The sequence below is a fragment of the Pholis gunnellus genome, assembly GCF_910591455.1.
Source record: "Pholis gunnellus genome assembly, chromosome: 8".
Classification (NCBI taxonomy): Eukaryota; Metazoa; Chordata; class Actinopteri; order Perciformes; family Pholidae; genus Pholis; species Pholis gunnellus.
Genome location: NC_136534.1, coordinates 21,866,010 through 21,882,718, shown reverse-complemented (window position 1 = coordinate 21,882,718; position 16,709 = coordinate 21,866,010). Strand labels below are relative to the sequence as shown.

At 43.4% G+C, this 16,709-nt stretch overlaps 1 protein-coding gene across 2 annotated transcripts; it reads left to right on the top strand.

The window, feature by feature from the left end:
• Nucleotides 1-1,534: 1,534 nt before the first annotated feature.
• LOC306699653 (beta-1,4-galactosyltransferase 3) lies at nucleotides 1,535-16,265 on the top strand. Of its 2 annotated transcripts, none has more exons than XM_079164347.1 (7): nucleotides 1,535-1,638; nucleotides 8,615-9,962; nucleotides 11,715-11,950; nucleotides 12,474-12,661; nucleotides 12,774-12,896; nucleotides 13,055-13,159; nucleotides 13,273-16,265. In XM_079164347.1, the coding sequence occupies exons 2-7, from the start codon at nucleotides 9,689-9,691 to the stop codon at nucleotides 13,541-13,543; spliced, it is 1,197 nt and encodes a 398-aa protein (XP_079020473.1). In that variant the 5' UTR covers nucleotides 1,535-1,638; nucleotides 8,615-9,688; the 3' UTR covers nucleotides 13,544-16,265. The 2 variants fall into 2 exon arrangements, with proteins under 2 accessions (XP_079020473.1, XP_079020474.1); XM_079164348.1 differs by lacking the exon at nucleotides 1,535-1,638 and adding an exon at nucleotides 1,769-1,848.
• The last annotated feature ends 444 nt before the right edge of the window (nucleotides 16,266-16,709 follow it).

The following is a 16,709-nucleotide window of genomic DNA, read 5'->3' as shown; positions in this document are numbered from 1 at the left end:
ATCCTTGCAGGTTTGAGCTCCAGAGGGCCTGGGATGAAATAGCTGGTACAGGTGTGGTTGGACAGCCATTCTGATATCTCTATCCCATCAAAAACATCAAGCAAGAGCAGAGTCAGTGTACAGGCAGCCACAGAATAAAGAGATTTTATATATATTGTTGTCATTTACATATTTCTGTTTGGGTTTTATTAATAAGAAACTGGCATTAGCAAGGATATGATTGTGATCAGAGGTGGAAAAGGTACTTTGATCGTATACCTAAGTCAAGGATGCAATACCACTGTCTTAACATTAGAAATACTCAGTTACAAGTAAGTCTTTTCACTTTTTTACTTAAGTAAAAGTACAAAAGTATTGATATCAAAGTACCAAAAGTAGAATTTCCTTCGGGGGAATCTATAACATAAACGTTACATCATAATTTATATGTCGATTATAATCCTGTATCAATCTGAATCTGCAAATGTAACTTGCCACTCAAGTTATTAAGTAAATGTGGTGAAGTAAAAAAGTACCATAATTTGCCCCTGAATTGTATTAAATTAGAAATAAAAAAAAGTAGCAGAAACTAGAAATACTCAATAAAGTATGAGTAGGCTACTTAGGTAAGGTGCTGAAGTAAATATACGTAGTTACTTTCCAGCACAGATTAAGTCAAATTAAATAAGCAAATGTAAATAGTTACTTACCTTAACCGTGAAATATAATCTCTTGTATGAAATGTGAAATTTGTTTTCTTTTGTTGATTTTTGGTCCTGTTTTAGAACATGTGGCTTTATTCAAACAATGACTCAATTTAATCACCAGGAATCCATGAATGCACAAACAAAAACAAACTACAATTAGGTTAAAAAGCATGTCCAGCTTAGTCAACATTTGTTTTGTTGTAAGTTCCGGACCTGAAACGTTATTTGATCACTTTTATTGTTACAAGTCACCCACTGCCTGGTGTCATTTTTCGTTTATATAACGGGTGAAAACTGATCATGTTGTGGCTTTAAAGTCTCAGGTCAGATCAGGGTTTCAGGCATAAAGTCGCTCATCTTTGACACTTAAATCTAAGCTATGTATTTATACGTTAACACCTGCTTTGTCTGTCAAAGCACTTTGTAAACTCTGTTTTTAAAGATGCTATATAAATAAAGTTATTAGTAGTAGTAGTAGTAGTATAACCTCCTTTTACTCTTAATAACTTCATTTGTATGACTCTTAGTGTTGGTTGTGTCTATAGCCTTTGAACAGCATTTATTTATTTTAAAATATTTTTGAAGAATAAACACATACAGGCCTAACTTTACCCACTAATTCTACCTTAAATCCGGGACGTTATACTAAATAGAAACCACTACCCCTTTTAGTTGAACTATACTAGTAGTGCTGTGTACTGTGTACTGAAATAGCCAGTTCATATTTTTCTCGTGTTTAAAACGAAAGTGGGGCTTTCTTGTAGGCACATGGTGTAATTTGGGGTTTCCAGCGAAGGGGAGGAGAAACTGACTGTGTTCATCCGCTCATCAGAGCGACCACACGGCGTCAACTTCAGAACATATCGGACGTGCAATGGAGGGCGGGTGTTGTGGAGGATACCAACGGCTAACGGCTACTTAACCGGACAAAGGGACAACGGCAGACCGGCTGGTAAGAATAAAACCGTTAAATATGTAGCTAAAAAGAAACCCGAAAACACAACTGTGTGTGTGTGTGTGTGGCTGCTATAGCTAGCTAGCCAGCTAAACCAACGCCAGTTAAACCGCAGCGACTGGCTCGGCTCGGCTCGTCTTCCGCGACACACACACACACACACACACAGCTGGCGAGGATCAGTCGTAGTTGGGAGTTTGCGTGAAGGTGAGTTTCCTCGACTGAGTTTTACAAGATTAACGGTAAGTGTTGATAAAAAGTGCTTTAGGTGACGTCACACATAACCGTTAAAAGATTGAGCGTCAAAGTAATGTCAACTCAACGCTAGCGAGTCAAACGGTCGCTGAAACAACGGAAAGACACGTTTTCTCAGTTTTTTATGTTACGTTGGATAACTATAACCAAAGAAGCTATAACTTACACAGCCTACAGTGTCAAAAGCTAACGTTGATAAATGTCAAGCTCGGTTTACGTTACTCAACCAAAAATGCTTGCACAACTTTTTAGTTGGTTAAACGAACCACTTCAAAAGTTTGCGTGCCTCTTCCAGTTTGACCTTAAAGTGCCACAAGAACAACGGCGACGCAATCGAAACGTTTTGTAGTAACTTCAATGACAACTAGCTAAACAACCATGTTTGTTATTAGCTATCTACTCGTGGTTTAGTTAAAGCTGATGACGGTCACTGTTAGGTTATCAGGGAGTGTTGATTGCGTCATTGCGTGTCTCCTTTCTCACTGAAGTGGCTTGACTTTCCACGGCCTCCGTTCTTCACCTATGTTTTCATGTTCATCTTTCTAAACGTTTGTTGTCATAGATTGCAAATGCACCCAATGACTAGTGATAGTAACTGACACTAAGTACCAGTAGCCTCGATGTACATCCAAATAAGTTGGAGCAATTTAGACTAAGTTTAGCTCAAACCATGTACAATCTCCTCTTCTTACATCTCTACTTTTACCATCTCTGAAACTTAATTACTGGCAGAGAATAAAAGGTTCTCCTCTGCACATGACCACTGATAATCATTGCAGGTTAATGCAATATTAAGGTTATTTTTATACTAAAGTCATGTGACAGGGTATGCAAACGAGCAATGCTTTTTTTTCAATCATCTTACACCATAATCACGGTGATATGAGACTAGATATAATCTTAGATTTTGTGTGTAATATACACACGTATTGTCTTGTACAGTTTTTAAAAGCTGCATGACAGTAAAGTGATGTACTTTCTCCATATTGCCCAACCCTTTTCTCATGGAGCAACTTAAGGCCGGGTCGGTGACGGTACCATGCGGTTTTATTTACTTTGAATGGGCTTTGTGTTATAAGATCTTTTGGTGTCAACCCTCTCCTTTCTTGTGTTACTTGTTGCTCCAGTTTTTGTGCGTGGCCCCATGGGAGCTTCCTTATCCCCGTGGTTTGTCATTGCTAAGTCTGCAAGTAGCTGTGAGTGGATAAGTGGCTATCCCTTGTGGGGTTGGTTTCTAGCTACGCGATGGAAACAGCGTGATCAACCAAAGGAGGAGGTAGGAGGAGGAAGGAGGAGGATGATTTGTCCCAGCAGAGTGGGACTGGAGGGAACATCCATAGAGACGTGTACCAGCTGCACCCCCGATGAATGGCCCGGGCTCAGGATGGGTTTCCATGACAAGGACGCTGGCACGCGTTGTTATGCAGACGCCTCTTTTCTTGGAGGCATGTTTGCACATTATTTCGTTGCTTGGTTTGGCGCTTGAGAGAATAGGCCCTGCTTGCGTATACAGTATACAAATACTGTTTGTACCCACAGTCAGTCTGTTTTCCTTTGGTTTGTGTTTAAAGAATATTTCTCTGTCTTGGCCGCCTAGTAAAGGAAAATATGATGATGCTGTGTAAGAGCTGTTTGCGGTCCGCTGACCACATCTGTCCAGATCAGTTTCACCCCTATGTGCAGTATTAAACACCAGTTGCATTACTCTCGTTAATTAGCTCACACTGACATATCCTCAATATGAGTTGTTCGGCTGTTTGAATACTGGATCCTTTTAAAACCTATCGTACGTAATGTAACCGTGTAGTCTAGAAGTTAAAGTCTGGATTCTCAAGCCATATCTCATTTATTTAGGCAATAAAGGAATGATAATACTATGCAATCATTGATTTCTAAAGCACAATTGCTTTATGTTTCATAGCTGAGAGAAAGAAAACTCAATTAAGTTACCTCTTTGCCACCATTTTTAGTTAATTCAACACAACAAATCAGTCTTTTAGTATCGTCAATGTTGTGTGGTGAGTGTGTGAGACACAGTATTGATTGTTGCTCGTGAACATGTACACAGACAACCAGTTTAAATCTCCAGAGGGAGCATACCAATGCTTTCAATCCAGACTTCGTACCACAGTTCTGCTCTGATGCCAAACGTGGTGCTGAGCACCTGTTGGAATCATGTCGAGTCACGATAACCCAAGAATCGCACTAATGCCGCCTGGCACCGGTTTTTATAATGCATTTCTTATCAGTGCTCAAAAGAATCAAAAGAAATCCAGGCGCTCCAAAATTTTAGAGCAAGTAGCAACAAGGAAGGGGATGTGAATCTGCTCTCTCCTCACTATTTTTCTGTAGGATTCCATTTTCCTAAAAGAGAGACCCCGTTGACATTTGGCATTAACATGTGTCTTGGGCGATCTGATGATGTGGCTTTGTCCTCAATGTCTGACATTTTGAAAAAGCACATTGTGAAATACCATGGGTGAGTCTGTATTGTTTGGGTTTCTTCTCCTTTTTTAAATTTCTGGCAGACGAGGCATGAGAAGGGCATTGCTGCTTCCCGCGGGTTGAAAACAACAACAACAACAACGCATTCGCCTTTATTTGCATATAGTGCAGGGAAGTGAGATCCGATCGCATACACGTGGAGATGCATTCTAATGCCAGGTGTAAACAAAGCCAGAGACCAGCTATACATTTAGCCATCTCCTGTTTGTCTATATTAAGGGAATGGATATAAACTAAAAGGTAAACGGCTCTACGTGTTTGGTAAATGTTACCCAGCTCGTTCAGTCATGGCACTGTGAGTTTGCTAATTGGTTGCCGTCAGTGTTTTATATTCTGACTCTGGCGACCTAAAATAAGGTCACATTTTTAGCCATTTCACATGTGTTGATGATTAATTGAGATCTTAAGAAGTTGGGGTTTTTCCTGCATAGAGAATTATGAGGCGGCGGCCTCCCTCAAACATTGTCCCGTCTCCAGCTCTTGGCAAAGCTCTGATGGCTGTCTTCATTGAAAACACTCCTTTCCTACAAAACGCTGCACTTGTGGAATTCTGGTATTTGTAATGGAAATTGCGGTTTGCTGGTGTTGTAGTGAACTGGTAACGGTACTGCCAAAGAGGAAGAAGAACAGAGCTGTCTCTTTTTTTTTTTTTGGGCTGGACCGCAGCAAAGCAGCAACAAACCCCATGGTGACGTGTCAGGAAATAGAATGTTAATTTATGTTTTATATCGAATCAACTCTCTTCCAAGTTAATTTAATACAAATCTTCCAACAGGCATCTGTAGAACACATTAGTTACAATACATCTGAGAACATGACCGACACGAATAAGCCTACTATAAGTACATGGTTGATTTGGTGCATAAAAACCCTACAACAGCTGTATCAGCCTATTGCGACTTGCTTCGCTCTCTCTCTCTCCTGCTGACTGTCCCTTCGCGTCACCGTTGCTTCCCGTCTGTCCGTGTGTTGCTACAGTGTGGAGAATGAATTAAGACAGAAAGTTCTATTTACAACCCATGAAATACAAGCAGGATTAGAAGCTGTGTCTCTGTCTGTCAGTCTCACGGGCACCGCAACTTTCATATCTCATCCCTCGTTCTGTTCCTACCCGATATTTCTGTTTAACTCATTTCTACCTGCCCTCTATGCAGCCACAGATCTGGATTTACAGTAGTTGCATAAATGCTTTTCAGAGAGTCGGATAACTGGTCCATGCAGGAGCTTTATGCTGAATCGCTGAATAGCAGCTTAACGTGAATCTCTGTGCAAAAGCGAGCGAGATTTGATGGACTTTCCACCCAACGGCAGAAGAGGGGTTTAGCATATTTAACAGGAAGGTCACACATTTAAGGCTGAGAAGCGCTCGCTCACTCTCAGTCGACTGGCACATATAGAGCTGATGACACACTTAGGCAGATGTGTAAGCTTGGTGGGTGAAGAGGTTAAGGCCCTCACTAGATGAGCAGTCTAGTCCAGGTTTTGTAGCAAGCTTTTCTATCCTTGTGCTTTCTTTGTATAAATATTTGGAGCACAAGTGTTGAGCATTCCCGTCAATATTTACATAAATTGTGGCCTTTTTCCCCTCTTGCCTCTGAGGGCTTTAAACCTCAATAACCAAGTTAGTTGGTTTTGTTTCCCCTTTCTTGCGGCAACACTTCACAGAAATAAGTGTTAAAAATAATATGAACTGTGCGTAAATGCTGCTGGTCTGGTCTGGGTATGGATCGCCTTGACAGTTGGAGAGGAATAAAAAACGCCTCGGGTGTTTGTGTCAATAGAGACTCAAAAAACGCCGCTCGTTTAGCTCCCTCTGTTGCCGATATGGCTGTGCACGAGTGCTCTGCTGTCCCTTTAGCATTTCAACACCAGTGCACAAGCTATTAGTCCCCAGATGATGATCTAAATATAGCTCCCCTACTGTACACCCCCCATCCCCTTTCATTTTCTCGTTGGTCCCCCCCCCCCCCCCCCCCCCATGCTAGCCCTCACGGCTCTTCTCACATTCACTCATGTGTGTGCAAGCATCCATGTGGACATATGCAGTATTAATGCCCCACAGGCAGAAAAGAAAAGGTCCCATTTGTCGGCTGTTATGTGCCATCATTCTTTAAAGCACACATTGCACAGCGAGATGAAGGGGGAAAATGGAGAGCGGGGGGTGCTGGGAGCAAGACCAGAAAAAAAGGCTTTCTTTGGCGTGCTGAAGTATCTCATGCCAGACGTACCTCTTTTTTTAATTTGTAAATGTAGAAAGGAAGGATATTGGAGCAGGAGAGACAATGGCGGTGTAACCAGACTGTTGGGCGCTCTCATGCTCCCCTTACGTTGTTTTGTCGTCCTCTCTCTTTGGTTCACTCTTTAGCCTTTTGGCTAACGCACAGAGATTCCTCTAAATGGAGTCACTGGATCTCTTTTATATGCGTGTTAAGTCGGTCCTGAGCTTTGTTGGAGAACATGCCTGCTGCCAAGTTCTCTTGACTGTAAAGCCAGCTCCAGCACGACGTGGCCCCCGAGCTCTAAAGCAAACTACATTCATCATTTCTCCCCTTTGTCGTAGAAAGTTTTGATTCCCTCTCTGGGGGTTTTCCTCATGCATGGATGCTTAGTCATGTTGCATGGATGCTTAGTCATGTTGCAGCTCAAACTTGCTCAGCACATTTATCTTGTCGGCCATGCTTTGTCCGTTGAAAACATGAGAGGTTTATTTATCCAGTGAGCATAAAAAACGAACATGAACCAGTTCAAAAGTCTTCAACCTTTTTATTAAGAACGATTACTTCACTGGAGTTAAATTTCCCTGCTGTGGGATTAAGCATTAATGTTAGGATCTTTATAATCTATAGGGGCCAGGCAAAGTGAGAGGGGTCAATCTCCCATCTGCTCACCGTTCTGCATGCAGATAAAAATTATCTGCGAGAAGCTTTCCTCTCCGTTATGATCCACATATCCCCTCAGAGGAAAACCCTTTTTATTATCCGTGAACTGGGAGTCCTCGCTGTCAAATCAAAATGCATACGAGCGCTGCAGTTCATTAAGTTTGTCGGATGATATCAGTCCATCTGTGTAGTAGATCGAGTAGGCCGCAAGCTTCAGTCGTATTTTTCTGAATTAAAGTAAATAAAGATTTCCTGTCAGTTATGATGAACATTTGAGTCCCAATTTATAATTATTTATAGAACTGCATTGCAGATCTGGCTTTAAAAACTAGATGCCAACATGAGGAAGTATGTTAGAAAAGTATTTTTCTCTTTATCAAGACTACTTGAGGTAATTAATCCCTCGTAATGCATCCTAGCAATAAGTAGGCGCTCATCCTTCTCTCCTTCTCTTATCGGAGCTCTTTTTCTTTGGCGCTGTCTCTCTCCTTTAACATGCTGTGTGTAGTGTACCTGTTTGTAGAGTGTGACTGACAGACTGCAGCAAACTAACGCGTTGTTTTCCTGTAATTAGATGTGCTCTAAGGGCTGAAGAGGTCAGCACCGTAATGATTCAGTGAGAATGAAATAACTGACATTAAAACTGTGCACGTTGGGCTTATAAAGCACTTATATAGGCCTGTATGTCTTGAACAATAATGGTTGAATCCAAATACATGACAGACGTTGCAGTTCTTCAAACATTTAGAATCTTAACAATGATGTGAATTAAATGTTGTTTTCCTGATCTGTATGTGAGAGGTTGGAAGCTGCTCTCGTCTAGCTCTGTCGTCTCCACCAGTCTGGCAGCATTCAGTGGGATTAGGATTAGTGGTCTTAGACTGGCTTCTTTAACAGGCAATAATTGATTTGCGCCTGGGGATGTGTCGGACACTGCAGCTGACAGCACCAGAGCGGGGTTAGGGGTTAATGCAAGGTCTGCAAACAGCACGTTGCAGCACCAGTAGGGTCGTGGACTTTGTTGGCTCTCAAACGACGGAGTTACATCCACACGGCGGTGCGGTGCCTCCCGTCTGTGGGCAGCAGGCCTCTCTCTGCACTGGAGCCCATGCTGGGGCCTGATTAATCAAGGCTATCCAACTGTGCTGTTGAGTCTCCATGTAAACAAACACAATCCATTTGTTGGGCCTGTGTTGCACACAATAAGTCATTGTTTGAGTGGGGGGGAAAAGCATTCTGCTGTAAGTACAAAATCGCTGATGTCAACAGTTTGAACCAAAAGGGGATCAGTCGGTGTAACTGTCCCGCCTCCTCTTCTGTGTTGTGTCTTTCAGAGCGCTGCTGGAGCGACTGGTCCTGTTCCCGTCCGTCCAGCGAGCCCAGTGGCTGTCGGTCCAGTGAGCTGCTGGAGGTGTCTCAGAGCTGTGGATTGCATCATCATACGACTATAACAATCAAAGCTCTCCCTCCTTCTCCTCCCCCATTTCTTTTTTCTCTCACCCCGACTCTCCACACACACACACACACACACAACCCCTCTGACCACTCCTCCCACGCTGGTCATGGTTTAACTCCCGTCCCCCCGTCCCCGTCTCTCCAGCCAGTCAGGCAGTGACTCGATGGAAGCTGTGTAATCCTCTGTAAAGTATAGGGCCTATACGGCTGCATTTGCTCCCCTTTTGTCATGGTGGCGGCTGTTGTTGTTGTTGTTGTTGCAGAGGCCTCCCTCAGGAGAACACATGAGGGAGAACAGAAAGCCGCATAAAAGCTCACAAAGGGAGGGAGAGAGAGAGAGAGAGTTGAATAAGAGACACTGACGCTGCCATTTATTTGACCGGAGAAGAATGAGCTTCACGGGGCAACGGATGGAATTCAATGGGGGTGAAAGTACATGATGTGGGACTGGCATCACCACCCCACACCAATCACAAATCGGACCAACTGTCAACTTTGAAGATAGTTGCCACATAGTGGGCTGCAGCGAGGGATGCAGTGAAAAACAGAAACTAGACAATACTTTAGTTTTTTCTTGGTTTAGAGTATTTTTCTATTTTTCCTTTCCTTGGTGGTATTTCTCAATTACAGCCTACCAAAAGTGCCTTTTTTGTTTTACTTTTTGTCTATTTTTCTTATATATTCATATCCACAGATTATTGCATGTAACTTAACATAAAGTAACCGTCACATTCAGTAGGTGTTGCCATATTTTGGAGAAGGTACACAGTATATTTGACTGTGTGGGCCACAACACCAGCCAACCATCCCTTTTCTGAACTTAGCTTCTTCTTGGGGGTAACTTACTTAGTTCCAGGATTAAATCACCGAGGGGTCACGTTGCGCCAGCTGACTTTCTACACGTCCTTCGCCCCCAAAACTCTTGTTGCTTTTGACAACGCAGAGCCGTCGCCATGATCGGTATCCAGTCCAAATGGCGCTACCTTTTCATGTTCCTGGGCATTCAGCTGGTGGTCATGGCGCTGCTGTCCCGAGAGGGATACCAGAAGAGGGTCTCCTACTTCATCCGCATCTTCCGCAAGCCTGACACCACTGGCTTGTCGGGTCGCAACCACACGGCGGCGGGCATCGCTGGAGGGGACGTATACGCCAACCTCTCCCACCTATCCAAAGCTCACGGCCACGGAGACGAAATGCCTTACTGCCCTAAGACGTCCCCTCTCATTGGTGAGTGGTCCTGTCTGCGTCATTCAGCCTGTTAATCTCTAAATATTGATATACGAACAAGCTTGGCAATTTTTCCCCTGACTAACATCATCATTAATTTATTTTCCCTTCTGACTATGAGTTACTGATAGCAGCTGATGGGTCTCTGCAAATAAATTGCCGGGGAAACCCATCAATAGTTAATGAAGCCAAATTCTGTTCATTTGAAATTTGAGGATCTTTGCGACTCCACTCAGTAGTGATGGCTGTGTTGTATACAGCCAGCATAGGGAGGGCACTTGTTTTTGCTTCAAGTGAATTATTTTTTATGTAAACCGTAGAATTCTGTTTCCGTTTAGCTCAAACATGTGTAAGGAGTTCACAGCTGCTGCCTGTTAGTGGAGGTTCATCTGCTCTCTGATAGGCTGCTTACAGCCTGCAACACGGTGATGTAATGTGAGGTGTATCGAGTGCAGGGTATGCAACCTGAACAAACAAACATTTTCATTTGTTTTACAGTGGCTGTACGGTCAATTTTCTTTTTGTTGCTGATGATCAGGAATGCCAAAGTGAAAACGCATCTCTAAAATGTGGTCTAGAAGTATGAAGTATGAATATAGCTTTAGAGCTCTAAATATTTCAGTACTCTGCTCCGTATCTGGAAAACTTTGCCAGCAGTTTAGCACTACATGCTGATAACTGAGCCAAAGGGCATTGGCTATCTTTTGTATTCATTTTTGCCAAAAACGTAGTTGAGGTATGACTGAATAATATAGCAGACAGCAGGAAGTGAACAGAAACCTTCTGCAGTTTGTTTAACGAGGGGACGCAGATCTCCTGTATGAGCTCAATGAGACCTTCTCGTCTGACTTAGTAAGTTTCTTGTTTTTTTTTTTTTGTCAGTCTGTGAGCATTGACTTTCAAATCAGGCAAGGTAAATAACAATCCTGCAAACAGAGACAGGCAAGATATAACACACACCAACAAAGGCAACAATGCATCACTGCCCATATTCGTTCATTTGAAAATAAAGTTGTCGGGGCAAAGATGAAGGGTTATAACAAGCAAGCAGATCAAATGGAAGATATTTTGGCCCCAGTTCTCAGCTGAGATTATTAGTAGTGATCTCCTTTTTTATATTGAATGATTTCCATCATGTGTCATCGAGCTTTTAGGTTTATTGTACATTTTGTCAATTTTTCTTGCATCATTTTCACAGAACAATGCACAATCGTATAGTCATCAACACATAATCCGTGTTAGGACCGCGCTGTACTGCTTGAGCCATTGTTCCCATATGGAGGACAGCTTTACTGGAAAATTACAAGTGAACAAACTCCACCCACTGAAGAAGACTGAGCGAGAGGATTCCTACTCGTGATAATCTGATCCTGCGTAATGTTTACTCGGTATGAGGCACCGTCACAGCAGGCTTAGTTTTCAGGGCTCTGCCCTCTGCCCCTTTGTCCCCACATTAATGCCAGTCATTTGACACTAAAACAACAAATAAAGGTCATTGAACATTCTGTCAGGCAAGTGAGCAGAAACCACCTGAAACAGGTTTGACAAAGAGTCGATGAAAAGAATGGCTTCCTCATTTCCAGTGAGAACGTCAGAACGTTTACTGGAACATTTCCAAACGCATCCGGCTGAACCCACGTGTCTTATTCAAATCATAGCCTATCATTCTCTAACCAGACGATTTGCCTTCGCTCCATTAAACGTCTCTGTTGTTTTCCGACTGCTAATGACCGGACCGGCTTCTGCCCACAGGTGGGCCGATCCACGTCAGCTTCCCGTCAGGCCTCACTCTTGCAGAGGTTCAGAGGAAGAATCCTTTGGTGGTGCGCGGAGGACGCTACAGGCCGCCTGACTGCGAGGCGAGGCACCGAACAGCCATCATCATTCCCCACAGACACAGAGAACACCACCTCAAGTTCCTCCTGTACTACCTACATCCTTTCCTGCAGCGGCAACAGCTCAACTATGGGATTTACATCATTCACCAGGTGAAACACACACACAACCAAGTCGTGTTATACACAAAGGGAAGAGGCAGCGGGGGAATACGGGATTTAAGTAACGTTTTACTTCGTGCTTTGGTTCATATAGATTTCACATTTGGTAGAAACTAATTTTTTATTGGATATTAACAGCTATCATCTGGTTGATTTTGTCTGTATGCAGTGTGAGTCCATCGTTTTGTATCCGCTACAGTTCAGACAGGAGGAAGAGGGCCCTCTAGTGGGCCGTCGCTGGACGTCCATGTTAGAGGATAAGAACGCTCGAGTGGCTCAGAGGGTTTAATCTCCTGAGCTGCTTGTAACTATTGATTCATGTGTGCTCCTCAGCATTTTATCTCTTGCTCTTCATGAGCTGGATCTGTGATTGTGCATATTAGGAATGTTATAATTTAAATATGAAGTTCTGCTGGTAATTTGACGTTTGGTGCGTTTAGTTTCCATATCACTTGTAGACCAGTGTGTGACACACAGCCTGCTCTGACATTAGGCGCCTTTGTTTACTCCGCAGGCCGGAAACTACACGTTCAACAGGGCCAAGCTGATGAATGTGGGTTTCCGGGAGGCCATGAAGGAGGAAGACTGGAACTGTCTCTTCTTCCATGACGTGGACCTCATCCCCGAAGACGATCGAAACACGTACGTCTGCGACTCCAACCCCAAGCACGCAGCCATCGCCATGGACAAGTTCGGCTACAAGTACGTCCTCTTCCTGTCTGTGAATGTCCATTGACGGGTTCGCTCTTCACAGATCGACCCGTAGCACATTCTGTGTTCCACGTTTATGCAAAAATGCTTCAAACCTCTCCAGGCTTCCGTACAAGATGTACTTTGGAGGAGTGTCCGCTCTGACGCCGCTGCACTACCTCAAGATGAACGGCTTTCCCAACAACTACTGGGGCTGGGGCGGAGAGGACGACGATATTGGCGTCAGGTGAGAATAGCTTAGGCCAGATGCTCCCAGCAATGGGACGTTCCAGTGCGGAAATAAGGCATCTGGAGCCGGTTGAGTTTTTCAGTCAATCATTTTAAGTCTGTTATGGATACAGGATCAATGTTTGAAAGACTGACACGTGTTTCCCGTCTTCTCAGAGTGACTCTGGGGGGGATGTACATCACTCGTCCATCTGTAAAGGTCGGCCGTTACAAGATGATTAAACACAAGCTGGACAAAGGCAATGACGTGAACCCAAAGAGGTACCATAAACGGCAGAAGCGGTGCTATTTGCTAAGCTTTAACCCGTACCAGTAAAATGCGAAGGTACGCAGCCGTCATCATTCACTGCTCTGTCTTTGCTCTCCCTGTAAAGGTTCAACATGCTGGCCAAGACGCGTCAGACCTGGAAGTCGGATGGGATGAACACAGCTGAATATGAGACAATCTCCCGGCAGTACATGCCTCTTTACACCAACATCACCGTCAACATCGGCACAGAGGCCGGCCTCCATCCGCCTCCACCACCTCCTGCCAAAGCTGCGGTCAAAGCACCTGCCCAAGTCCCAGCAAAAGGCCCCGCCAAACCCCCTGCCAAGCTCAAAGAGGGCCACGCAGAGAAAAAGTCTACCCTAAAGGACCACTAGTCATGATTCAATGGGATGATCCTGTTGGTACATGCTGTAGGATGGTGGGTTTTCTCCTCTATCGCAGTTTGTGAAGGAGTTAGTCGGCGCAGAATCAAACATTGACTGCCTGCGGTGATTGCAACACCTGACTTATTGAAAATATAAACAATTGACCTGAATCTCTCCCCCGTGGTCACCGCTCTCCTCCTTGGTTCCTGTTCATCGCTGAGTCTTCTTCCGAGGAGCCACAGTGAAGAGTGAGGGGTAAACGTTGGACTCTATGAGTTTATATATCTACAGCGCTGTGGTCGCTGCTTAAACCTTGTGATGCCTTAGAAGCTTCTTCTTTTTTTTTGTCTTTTCACTCGTACCTTACATTATTTAGAATATTGGGTTTTATAGAGCAGTAGCTCTTTTTTTTTTTTTGTCTCAATGCCAATGAATACATAAGTGAAGGAGACGGTTTCTTGTCTCCAGTTGAGTGTGTGAAGCTGCTACAATGAGTGCTGAATGAAGGAACTTTACAGATCTGTGTATCACCGATGTTACTGCTTCTGACGTAACGGTGCACATATCACATCTGTATCCAGGCTCTCGTTTAGAGAGGGCCTCTACACAGAGATGCTGGTCTATATCCGTATCAAAAGACCGACTCAAGTCTTTCTAATGGTTTCAAAGTTGCGGATGCTGTACACATAAGTTTTGCCTCCTGTCATGTTCGTTGGAATCATCAGTGTGAATGAGAGTAAAGTGAAAACGTTTTAAGTTCTGTACTCCAAGGCCAACATTTGATTGAAGTTTCTTTTTTTTGTGTGTGTGTGTGTGTGTGTGTGTGCCTTTTATCAGGTAGAGCAGGTCTTGGTGACGGTGTTCAGTTTTCTGCCTTCAGAGGAGCTTGAGATTCACATCGAGATGGAGTCTGTGTTGCTTCGCTTTTCTTTCTGTTGGTTATGTGCGGAGTACTATACATCTCCTTTTTATGTAGATGTATCTCTCAACAGTGCGAGCTTCCTCCCATAACACTTTAGAAGCAGTTGATCTTCATAATGTATCTTTCTGCCTGTCTCCTGTCCTTAAACTATACATATCGCTGAGAAATGACCTGGAAAAAAAAGCATGTGCTCTGCACAAGCATTGTCATTTCTGCAGCATCATCAGGTCCAGGAATAGAGAATTGTAAATGCTGCTGTTTCAGGCTCAGGGTACAGTAGCCAAATGTATCCATGTAGACAAACGATAGGTTCAATAGCTGGAGCCCGAAGCACAACCTGACGGATCTCTGTGATCTTCTCTTGGTGGGCAATGGAAGTTGTTCTGCTATCACACGAGAACGATGTGAATTTGCATGTTCCGTTCAACTGGAGGGTTGTATTGTCCTTTTGTTTGTGTTTCGAGAGCATCCTGTGACATCTTGGACCGAAACTCCACAAGTTTGTTTTCACATAATGCCGACGGTGGGAAATCTTAACTGGCACATCTGTGATGCGTGTCCGATATCTTGAGCAATATTGTTGCGCTGGTGGGAGGCTCGTCAATAAGGAAACAGGCCCGAGATTCTGCCTCTTTTCTGATCTCCTTTTTTTTTTATTCCTTCAAGAAATTAGTCTTCCCTCTCGACTCTTGTCGATCTTTGTCACAATGTGACTCTGAAAGCCAGTTGTCACACGGAGACGTCTGCCATTTCCTTTCCACTATAGCGCCCCTTATTCTGCATCTCCGCTCTCTGCAACGCTCCACTTCTCTCCACTCTTGACAGATTTGATTGTAAACACGAGAGAAGGAAACGCTCCTTTTTAATCCGGTGAGAGTGGCTGTGTGCTGGCAGGTGAGCCGGCTGAAACCAAAGACGACTGCGTGGAAAGCTGTGGTGATGGATAAAAAGTCTGTGTGTGTCTGTGCGTGTCGTCATGTTATGAATGATTTTCCGTAGCGCTCTCTTCCTATCTTCAATATTTGTAGCATATTTCAATTCTGCGTTGCAAGAATCTTAGCCAACAGGTATTCAGATTTCACAAAATGTACAAACCGGTGAAAAAAACAGTTAATTTGGTGAAAGGATGGTTAATAATAATAATTATCAGTGATTTATTTTTTCAAATTGTACTGAAAGCGTATCTCTACGTCATTGTGGTATTTGTCCTCTGAAGTGGACGAGAAGCTGCGAGTGGTTACCTGTGATTTTCATAAATAGATGACTATATACTGGTGTTATCGTTTTGATGTGAATTCAACTCCTATGGCCTTAGTAACACACACACACTACTAGTATTTCAACCTGTGGTCACTTAGCGTCTTTATATCAAGACTAAATATGCATGGCAACAAAGCTATTACTGAGGGAATGTATGGAGCACAATGTGAAGATGATTCATACATCTAGAAATTAGGAAGCATGCTGAAGTGTCTTTGTTTTGACCTGGAAACCTGACTTGTTGTGACTGTAAATGCAAGTTTCCATCTGCTGAGCTGAAATGTACAAAGAAAGCTTCTATTCCCAAAGTCACAACGTACAGTCTGCATCAATTACTTGACCTGATGTTTTGTTTCTTTAGCTCCTTCATGTTTGATTTGACTCCGTTGTGATGCGTGTGTGCTCGGCAGCGATGGAAAGCAGTCATAACAGGGTAGTACTGAAGCAACCAAGGGCAGGGTGACTTTATGAGTTATGTCTGCGCTCTTTATGAATTCTGCACAGTCCATAGTGGCCTTAAATTCATTAATAAACTGATAATTCAAAAGATTTTTGTTGTTTGGTCCTTTTTTAAAACAAGTGGAAGTAGAGCATGAGTCAGAAGTGTATGTCCTTCCCCATACAGTACATGTCAAGTGCAGGCAAAGATATTTATTACAACACATTTTCATTCCACGAGTTGAATTTCTAAATGTTTCAAGAATATACTTGATTTAAACATGTCCCGCCTGCTTAGTTTGGTCCACTTTCATCTGGGTTTGAGTCATTGTTAGTTTGTCCACGTTGCACAGACGCCTCCAGACTTTGCAGTTGTTCAGACGTAAAGCCCATTCCGATCAGCTGGACATGGTGGTGTTTCTCCAGGATCAGTTGAACCGATGTGGCGTTCTTTCACAGGCGCATCATCTGAAATCAAACCTTGGATACCTACACATGTATTTAACCCCGTACTTTAGATCATATAACATTGTTGAAGGTTCAGAGGCTGATTAG

Bases quoted from the DNA above. Each gene is read 5' to 3' on its own strand.
- LOC306699653 (XM_079164347.1), top strand. From the start codon at position 9,689: ATGATCGGTATCCAGTCCAAATGGCGCTACCTTTTCATGTTCCTGGGC. The intron at 9,963-11,714 runs GTGAGTGGTCCT...TTCTGCCCACAG, and splicing joins TAAGACGTCCCCTCTCATTG to GTGGGCCGATCCACGTCAGC. The intron at 13,160-13,272 runs GTACCATAAACG...CTCCCTGTAAAG, and splicing joins AATGACGTGAACCCAAAGAG to GTTCAACATGCTGGCCAAGA.